Genomic DNA, 10,807 nt, shown 5'->3' on the forward strand with positions numbered 1-10,807 from the left:
ACACACAAACCTGTCTGTGCTGGGACCAGGTGTTAAGCTGATATGCCACTACAGCTCCCACAGTAAACTCCCAATCTCTCACACTGTCTCTATTGACTATGGCTTGCTTGACCGAAAAGAAAATTGTACAGCTGTGTGTATGTACGTGAGAGGGAGTGTGGGCACATAAGTGAAAAAAAAATCTTGAAAGAGAGTACACAAAAAGCAGGTGGAGAGAGAAAGACAGAGAGCGGTAGAGAAACCATTGTATCTCACCAGGTGAGGTCAAAGGTCTGCATCTTTGATGCTGAGCTTGGACTGAGCATCTTAGCACGACGACGAGCACTGGAAACAGTCACCATGACAACCCGACACAGCACAACTGCATTGACCTGCAGGCAGAGGACAACAGCATCAACATGGCCTCCAGCTAACACGAAACGTGCCACTGCAGATCCACTTGGCCTAAAGCTCACATGAAGAGGAAAGAAATGTTCCCTGCTTGCTCAGGCTGCAGAAAATCAGAGCAAACAGTACTCAGCAACGACTGTGCATTATTATAGTTTTCTTTTTTTTTGACACTTAATTTTTATTAAGCAAGTTTCCAAGAGAAATTATACATTCATCACAATATCAGAGTGTGAATGAAAAGGATCAACACAATTGAAAGTACAAAATGTAACAAAATGAAACAACATGGTAAAATGGGAGTGCCCTCTATTCAAATGTGTGCAGCATCACCCTGATCTTGTGTTAAATATCTTAATCTATGGTGTCAGTTCCTCTTATTTTTATATTCTATCCATTTTTCCCACTTTGACTGAAGCTTCTCCTCCTGTATCCTCAATATACGTGTTAATCTCTCCATGTTAAATATTTCCTCCACTGTTCTTAACCATTGCTCCTTTGTAGGTGGGTCAGCTTTGCGGCACTCTCTTGTTATGGCCTTCTTGCTGGCTGCTAGCAGTGCCTTTACTAGATATCTGTCCCGATGTGGAGTGTTTTTTTCTGTTAGTATAATACAGGCATTATTATAGTTTTCATTGCTCCTGGTCTATCAAAGATGGAGAAAACTGAACATAAAGCAAGCAGTGAAAGGAAAAGTTCATTTTTCTAATCTTCTGTGTGGTTTGGGATTTTAGGATGTTTAAGACAAATCTGGGATTATGTCACTTGAAGTTTATATCTTCCAACTTCTCTTGTAAATAAGCTCAGTCAGGTTTTACTCAACATTCCTATGAAAATGCATTGTATCTGTGGTGATAAGCCAGTAAGTTAAATTAATTCACTTCATCATGTAATATCTGTAAAGCCATTTTAAAAAATATTTTAAAACTTGTATTATTTACTTCCATATCTGCCAAGTTAGCAGTCTACTTCTTTATCTTTCTGGCAAAACATTGCTGTGTTGTAAGTAAGTTTTCGTTGACACAGCTGCATCACCCACAAAGATAGATACATATTAGGAAATATAAGGATGACAAAACGATTACATACCGCTAAAACAAATATAACAGGTCCCACAAAGGCCCAGATTGTGTCAGTCTTCACATTGAGCCAGCAGTGATCATCTGCCTTGTACTTCTCTGCTGATATCGTCAATGTTACACCAACTATCAGAACAGGTAGTCCTGAAAAACAATTCAAAAACAGAAAATGATCTGTAGGAGTGGTATTACAGCAAAAGAAGCAGCTTGTTTAAACACATATTTATGCAACAGTGACTGTTGCAGTGTCTGCTGAACTGAGTATTTTGTCTGTTCTGTCTTCTGAGCCTGTTTAGTCTATGTTGTAACATTCAACACATCTACATGAAGAGACGAGAGAAACACCTGAAGACTGACTGTTTGTCTGTTCTCAGGTCATCATGCGACATAACACACACTCACAGATGGATTTGGGAACATGACTAGTAGCAGCTGCAGGATGATTGTTAAAAAAATCTGGGTTAAGGTTGCAGTACAACATAACATCATGCAATGATTTTTTTTTAGGTGTTGATATAAGGTCAGTAAAGTACTATTGGATATATTTTAAAAGGTGCAATGTTCACCAAAGGCCAGGCATCATTAGAAGTCATAAGGAATGGTATCAATAGAATGAAAGGATAAATTTCATATCGAAGTACATTAGGACTCATTGTCTGAGGACCATTAGAGTCACCACTGGCTCTATTTTCATGTTGGTACAGGACACAGAACACAGTGTAGGATGGTGTTTTCCTGTAGTCTACTGCATCAATTAGGTATTTTGGAATCACTTAGTGTTGTGATTCCAGTCCAGCACCACACAACCAAGAATGAATGATTCTCCACCACTCAGCTCAGCCTGCTCTTGTTTCTTTAATGGGTTGATCACCATATTTGCTGAAGCTTGACCATACACTATATACAAAAGATAGATGTAGCCTCTGGGTCGGAAAAGTGAAGTCAAAGCAGAAGTGCATACACTGGCATTATTTCTAGCAACCAACAGGGGGCTCTGGTTGCAAACACAAAATCTGATTTTATTGAGTCTATGAGAAAATGATCCTATTTCCCACTTGATCTGTTATCTCAGTAAATATTTAAACAGTAGTTAAAAGGTCTCAATTGCTAGTTCGAAGACTTTTTGAGTATGACATCATGTTTATTTAGTAAATTATGGGTTTATTCAGAGTGAAATAAACAACAAGGTGGGGATGCCTTGTCACGTCGCTGACATATTACTGTGCATAGTGTCGTTGGCTTCTCCAGTCAGATCCACTGCACATTTGTGACAAACTAATGGAAGATATTATTTTTGCAAAACACAGGTTTTGAATACAGTGTCCCACTCCAATGTAAACCCCATTAAAATGACACGAATGAATCCCCAACACATGTCAGCATCTTTAAAAATCATCCAAAAAGCGCCAAAATGACACAATATGTCAGAGCAAGAAATTCCTAAAACAGAAAGAATTCTCGGATTTGGATTTTCAGATTTCGGCACTTTAATCGTGTGCAGTTCTCTTGTAAAAGTTAAACAAATGTAAGCTTAAAATTGTGATATTTTATCAAAGTAAGAAGTACTCTTCATGTTTAAAATTAACTCTTTGCACCAGATGTTGCAAAAAAACAAACAAAAAAACCCAAAAATCATTTCTGTGCTCCTCAGAGCTACTGAGAAGCCATTCGTGACTAAGCAGCGATCAACAGTCACAGGACAAAAATTCAGGGACTATTTTGGTAAACTGCAGCTTGTGTTTCCACAGAGTGGAGAGGACACAAGCATGGGAACAAACTGAGGAAATGGAGAGGGAAAGAAAACCTACTTGATTAATAAAATAAATGCAGCATGGCTTCAGAATATTCAGTGAGTTCTAGAAGATAAATCCAACATGGTGAAATATCTTTTTAGAGTTATTAGATGTTCAGTTTAATTCAATTCAGTTTTATTTGTATAGCGCATATTTACAACAAGTCATCTCATAGCACTTAACAAAGGCAGAAACACCCAACAATCCAACATCTGGATTCCCTATAAGCTTCAGCAGTCTGCAACAGTGGGAAGGAACCGAAAACCCCCACAGGGGAAAAAAAACCTCCAACAGAACCAGGCTCAGGGAGGGACGGCCATCTGCCTCCACTGGTTGGGTGGATGTAGGATGAATTATACAATTTAGTGTACAGTTAAACAAGTTATTAGACGTTATTGTCCTTTTGTTCCTTCATTTCAAATGGACCAATGAAATATTCCGTTTCGTAGTTGCTGGAGGTAACAGGAGGCATCATGGTGGGGGCAGCAGGATGCAGAAAGTGAGGCCAGCAGCTGTAGTTCAGGAGCTCCACAAATGTTGGTATTAAATTATCTCCAGTATGCAGAGTCACCATTTTATCCAGGATTAGTAACACTTGTGGGTGCTTGTAAAAATTTTAGACATGTTGATTCAGATTTTTGAAATAGATTTTAAAAAACATTTCTTTTATATATTTGTTTTTACTCCAGGCTGGTGATTTTCAGTAATAAAGGGCTTACTGGCGCCAACAATCTAATGTTGCATTCTATCACCGAATCGTCATCTAATTTCCACATCACTGCTGTGGCAGTGTTTTTTTTTTCTAAAAAAAATAATCTCTTGCCTTGAAATGATTATGATGTAACTCTACATTGTTGTCTTCTCTAAAATGTGCAGATCTACAAAGTCCTAGTCTTCACCTCCACCCACCCCTATACCACTTGCTGTAGCTCACACATACCAGCTACCAACTACTCTACAATATATAATGGCAAGTAAGAATACTGGAGTCATTCAGCCATAGGTGCTTGAGGCAGAAAGTGACTGAAGAATAAGATTTATAAAGAATGTCCAAGTTGACAGGATTGGTTCCTTATGAAACCCTACAAGTCTGAATCCATGCTGCTGAGACTGGAAATACACAGCCATGGCATTGACTGTTTATTTCATTCATGATACATCTTGTACAAAATTAAAAAAAACACAATATGGAGATGGTAACCAGATAAATAAAAAGTGTCAACCTGTGCTTTGGTAATATATATTCATCCAATGCATGTCTGTTGGTTCAGTTTTGAAAAAAAAATGCCACATTTTAAATTTCTAGTGAACAGTACACAGTTAATATGTGCTGAAAGAACGAATCATTCAACCCTATAGCCAAACTAATTAATGTAAATATCAACTTTTAGTGAGACTATTGTGATGTTTTCAACAAAACTGTGCTGTAGCACTTTAGAGACAGAATCATTTGTCACACTTTTTTCTTTTGTTTGCTCTGCATTTCTATTTAACAGGTGTGTTATGTGTTTATTGTTGTTCTTAACCCAGATTTGACAAACTTCAAACAGCTTTTAAAAGAACATTACTTGTTTGATGTCTTAACACACAAACAGTGACAAAAGCAAACGTTCGATTTTAGAATAGAATTTTTTGGATCTTTTTTTTTTTTGCAAGATTGTATCTCGAGATATCAAGATAGTGATTTTGCTTTAATTACTTTATCTCCTTATCGGAAATGACTGATATTGTGAAAATCTGTTTGAATTGCATTTTTTTTTTAAAGCTTAGACTTAGAGGTGTAAAAGCTGCAAAAATATAAAGATGCTTACTACTGATGTTCCTCAAACCCTCTCCACTATATAGCCTCCCTCATTAACAAAACAGTATACATTTTTTGACTTTCTACGTAGAATCAAAAGAACTCATAGACGTCAAGCTAAAAATTCCAGGTGAGCTCTTCAGAATAAGCAGCTGCTTCATAGTTCACCAGGTTTATTTAGTCACAAGAGCTGCTTTTTCGAACTGTAAAATGCCTCAGCTACAAGCAAACACACCAGATGTTCTGCTGTTGACTGCAAGGGTGAACACAAGAATCTTCATACACTCCCAGCATCTAAGGAACTGTACACGTAGTGGACTGCTGTAATTATTGATGCCAATGACCCCATAAAAATAGAACAATCCTTTTGTTAGCATGTTGCGCAGCTAATGTGGCCAACATTACCATTAGCTTTGATCGTGTGACCACAGGCCATTTCAGGGTAATTACATTAATTTAACATTTAAGCTCTTATCTTAATCTTTGGAGGACACATGTTGTATCCTTTATTTTTTTTTTAGAGAATTCTAAACTACCCAGATATTTTTTTAATGTTATCGTTTATGTCAAAGAAAACAAATATTTCAATATGAAATTGTTATGTTGCTTCACGTATCCCACATCTCTTTCTGGGGACATTGTCTGGAATGTGGTATTATTAGAGTCATGATGGTGGGATACTGTATGACTTAGAAATGTGAAAAACCTATGGCAGAGAAACATTTCATTCATAAAGCATTTACATACAGTAACCTACTTTCAGAAGTGTACCATCAGAGAAGGCAAACCAGACAAATGTAGCATCCAGTCATGCAGTTTCATCTGCAATTTGCTCCACCTTGCTGCAATGAATGAGAGCTTTCCAAATTAGAAAAGACGAAGTAAAACTTGAATGTAAATGACATCTGTTGGGCTAATCAAAAATCCTTGATATTTTTAACCCATGATGGCACTCTAAATTTAGAATCTGATATTTTCCATCATCACTCCTACTGGACAAGCTGTCACATACTTTGAGTTATTATTAATCCATTTCAGGATGGATCAATATGTCTCCAAACTCCACATAGGTCATAAACCAAACTGAAACTTGACAAGCCACTGAAATGAGAGCTTACCCCAACCAATGATGTAGTAGAGCTTCATCCTGTGGTCCTCACTGATGTTCACGGACACAACTTTGCTCCAAAGCAGCAGACCCTCCACCAGCATCCAGGAGAAGGAGGCCATGAAGAAGAGGTGGAGTAGTACAGTCACCAGGAAGCATGCTGCCTGCAGTAATAAAGATACAAAAAGACATAGAAAAAATGTGACAGGAGCAAAAAAAACGTCAAGAAACTGTTCAGTAACCTACCAGAGAGGACATTTTAATAAACAGTTTTAAAATATATTCCACTTAGCTTTTGACTAGTGTTTCAATTCTTTTCCTATAAATTTATGGTTTCAATTGTTTTGTCAGTATTTTTAAAGCTAATATCATAATATACTCCATTTTATTCTCAGTAATGATTTGTGGAGTGTCCTTGAACATGATAAATTGTCAACTATGTTATGTATGTTGTATGCTCGTTGTATCTCTTATGTTTAAAGTGTGAAAGGATTTGTATGCAAAGGTATATAAAGGTATACAAAGAAGAACGACTATTATTGTTATTCTTATTAGTTTTTGAGATATCTTGATCAAGTGTTGGTCAAAAATGTATTCTTATGACATGTCTTGACCTTGACCATGAAGACATACTGAAATAAAGTCATTAAATGGTAAATGGTCTGCACTTATTAAACAACCTTTTTAACCTTAGCTCGGTCCTTTACAATGCATTGGCAAAGGCAGAGCTGCCTGCCAATGGCAGCACCTTGGGGTTCAGTGTCATGCCCAAGGACACTTTGGAACATGGAGGGGTCAGAGATTAAATCTTCTAATTAGTGGAGAACCTGCAGTACCACCTGAGGCATAGCTGACCCAGACTCCCGAGAGTCCTCACGAAATTGAGAATTTGTGGGTCATAAAACCAATACAGTATAATGCCATCGCTATGAACAACCTTTTCCACCTTACACATAGTTATTTGATCCATTGTTCACATTAAAATACCGTTTACAGCAGCTTAAAAATTTTTAACCAAGTTTTCAGGGGCTTCAAACCTAGCATGTGACATCCTTCATTCAAATATACAATGCCATTTTTCATCGGAACAAAAGATGTTACGAATATATGTTAGCCAAGAACCTGTTGCTTTCAGAGCTCCAATTCATTATGCAGTGAATGTAATTTGTGAAGTACTTCATAACAACACTCAAGTCCTGTCTGTATTTAGCTGTATTCCTTTGAAGCTACAGTAGTCAGAGAAATTAGATTTATGATTTTTTTTAAAAATTGCATGTGATAGTTCATTTAAATGAGTTTTACTATTATTTTGCGAGTATTCCTGATACCACATGTAAGTACTCATAAATATGTCTAATGTCAGGACTCACCTCATTTTCAGATGCCCAGTCACTGCACATCAGCAGCAGCTCAGCAATGCCCAGAGCAACTATCAGGTTCTTATGGACGGTGGTACGGTCAGATTTGGGGACACTGCACAGATACAAGCACACACAACATACAATATGTGAGTAAAGCTCTTACAGTAGTTCTCAGGATTTTTTCGAAAACTGTTTCTCTGCAGTGCTGTTCACACATCTACAGAGTAGTGTTCTGTTTTTCCTTTTTTTCCCATTTATTGATGTGAATCTGGCAGGGTTTTATGAAATGCTTTTCACCCTTGATGCTTTACAGAATGCACTCTGTGACGTTTGTGACTCACCCCACAGCGATGAAGAGGATGAAGGTGAAGAGGAGGCCACACAGAGACACTCCACAGCCGATGAACGTCAGCACCTGCAGAGCTTTTTCGCTCTCTGCCGTCCTCTGACACACAAGCACACACACAGACACACAGGCAGAGTGTATGCTGTATACATAGCAGCATGTTCTGTAGATGAAAGCCTACATTAAATTCATTGTGACAACTGGACAGAAAAAATGTTACCTGGGTTTCATACACCTGCAACAGCAATGCAAAATTGGTGGTGTGGTTGCAGTAGCACACAGTGTATCCGTATTGTTTGGACACTACCTCACAGCCCTTGGTATTCCACCATCCACCCGCCTCTGGACTAAACACAAACAGCACATACTTACATATTTATATATAGAGGAATGCCAGGAATGAAAATATTATCCTGTCTAAAAGTTTTGCAGTCTTTTTTCATCTTTTTTTTTCACTTTGTTTTGATAAAACAGGTCTGATAGCTTTGGTATTGCAGAGGAATCTGAGAAATCTAAATTACACACAGATTTTAGAACCTTCATTAGTACTTACGTGAGATCAAAATCCCAGAAGGCACAGACTGGATCATACATAGTACCAGTTGGATTCTGTTTGAAGTGTAGAATATATGATGAGATTACATTTAATTGAGAAGAACATATGTCTGTAAAGAGGATAAATGTGAGAAATTTACTTTACCTGAACTCTGTGCTGGAGCTGAAATCGAACTGCAATGCTGACTGGCTGGTCATCTCCCAGCACTGTGGTGGATATGATAGAAGAGCCCAGGACGGTGCCCAAATACCTAGTTATGGACAAAAATGTGTGAATAATAGCAATGAATCAACACAAAGAGCAAGCAATGGCCTGTAATGAAAGAATTTGTAGAATATGTTGTTCTAAGAAAAAGAAAATGAACGAATGACAGCTTTGGGCAATAGAGACTTGTGGTTGAAATTTACTAGAATTTCGGCCTCAGGCTGCTCTGACATGATTGTAAAGCAGCTGTTATTTGCAGTTATGGTTGTGGTGCTGTAGTATGTTTGACAAGCTATGTCTCCACCTCTGACCGACTGGAGTTACTGATGTAACGACAGATATCTGCAATGTTATTTAACCTTGTCGAAACTCTATTTCAGGGTATGTGTGATTACATTTTGATATGGCAAAATTCCAGTTTGAGATATCTGCAACAAACTGCAAGGTGGATCAGTGGTTAGCACCGTTGCCTCGCAGCAGAAAGGTTCGCGTCTCGGTGAGGATGCCCGAGATCTTTCTGTGTGGAGTTTGCATGTTCTCCCTTCTACCCTCACATCAAGGAAAAAGTGCCTAACGTAATAACTGTAGCTATATACAATAACAACCAACTAGCACTGTTGAAAAAAAATATTATTACAGTGGCATGACATTTGCCAGCACTTCAGCATAAGCTGCATCTGTGCTTTTCTATAATAAGTGAAGAGGTGGAATAAACTCTCAGAAAGTCAGTGCAGTCCTGTAAGATAGCATTTAGACAGCAACAAAAATGTGTTGACAAAAGTATATAAGTAATCATTACTCTGGCAGACAAAACCACTTTCGAATCTGAAAATATTTTTTTTAAATTCAGTTGTCCTTAAGTGTACAAGCTATTTGCAGGTTGTATTGCAATTTCAAGCATTTTTCCAGCTCTACTTGTACTTGAATGTTACCTCTGGCTGCCATCAGTGACGGTGGGCACCATGGTGATGTTCTCCTCAGGATTGAAAAGAGGCCGCAAAGAGCCGTACCACGTGTTGACCAACGTGAGCCTATGGAAGCCTGCACATTCAACACAACAGCAAGATGAATGTTTCTTCAGCTTGCACCAGACAGCCAAAGAAAACAGTATTAAGAGAAATGTACTTCAGAAAGGATCACTTATTGTTCACAATGAAGAGTTGTTGCAAAACCCAACAATGCGCCTCCATCTGCACTTTACTGTATGACCTTGGGAGTGTAAGTAGGTAAATGCATGCTACACATTCACAAGTTTGTCGTTATTGCATTGTCCACTGCATTCACTTGCAAGACTTCACTCTGAATAAGTGGTTGCTGTAAGAGCAAGTGGAGGAAGATGATTGGTTTTTGTAGCAATCTCCTACCGTTGTTATGGAGATCCTGTATCTTCTCATGTGGGACTGAAATACAGTCTAAGTTGGTATGTTTTTGTGTCTCAGGCCCACAGAAACTTGATCCTCTGGAACCTTCCTGCAACCTCTGCTGTTGCACCTCCAGCTCTGAAAAGGACAAAGTTCAATTTCATAAAAAATCTGAGGACCATTCACATGTCATTCAGAAATATCCTTACTAAGTTATGTTTCATGATTACATCTATTTCCACGGTGAAGAAATGTTTTTCAAACATTTGAATTCTTTGTCTATACTAATGATCATATGTGTGCCCAGATCACACTTATCTTACAACTGATTTTCCTGTAACAAACACAAGTCATATTATTTGTTTTTCTCACCATTTTTAATAATCAAACTATCAAATAGCATTAGTCTGAATTTTAACTGGTTATATTTGAGAGTGGACAGAGATACGAAAGCATGCGGAAAAAGCAGAGGTGGGGGTCTCATCATGTACGTTAACAACCGCTGGTGTAACCCAAGTCACGTTTCTGTCAAGGTGGTTCTGTGTTGTCGGGATTTAGAACATTTAGGCCGTTAGCCTGCGGCCACATTACTTGCCACGAGAGTTCAGTCATGTGATCGTGATGTGTGTTTACATCCCCCCGAGTGCCGATGCAGCCGATGCCTGTGAGAACATTCACACAGTCACAGCAAGGCTGCAGACCCAACATCCAGAGGCAATCATCATCATTTCTGGGGTCTTTGATCACGCCACACTGAACTCTGCCTTGCCTACTTTCCACCAGTTTGTGAACTGCCCCACCAGAAACAACC

General features: G+C 38.3%; 1 protein-coding gene across 1 annotated transcript in view; it reads right to left on the reverse strand.

The window, feature by feature from the left end:
* The window catches only part of adgrd2 (adhesion G protein-coupled receptor D2), a 41,738-nt gene that overhangs the window by 13,439 nt on the left and 17,492 nt on the right, over nt 1–10,807 (reverse strand). The window contains 10 exon segments of the mRNA XM_008284125.1: nt 256–371; nt 1,477–1,610; nt 6,179–6,332; nt 7,539–7,641; nt 7,871–7,974; nt 8,096–8,222; nt 8,429–8,484; nt 8,576–8,681; nt 9,568–9,676; nt 10,000–10,134. Of these exon segments, the coding sequence (XP_008282347.1) occupies nt 256–371; nt 1,477–1,610; nt 6,179–6,332; nt 7,539–7,641; nt 7,871–7,974; nt 8,096–8,222; nt 8,429–8,484; nt 8,576–8,681; nt 9,568–9,676; nt 10,000–10,134 (1,144 nt within the window).

This window comes from Stegastes partitus, unplaced genomic scaffold (genome assembly GCF_000690725.1).
Source record: "Stegastes partitus isolate 25-593 unplaced genomic scaffold, Stegastes_partitus-1.0.2 Scaffold347, whole genome shotgun sequence".
Classification (NCBI taxonomy): domain Eukaryota; kingdom Metazoa; phylum Chordata; class Actinopteri; family Pomacentridae; genus Stegastes; species Stegastes partitus.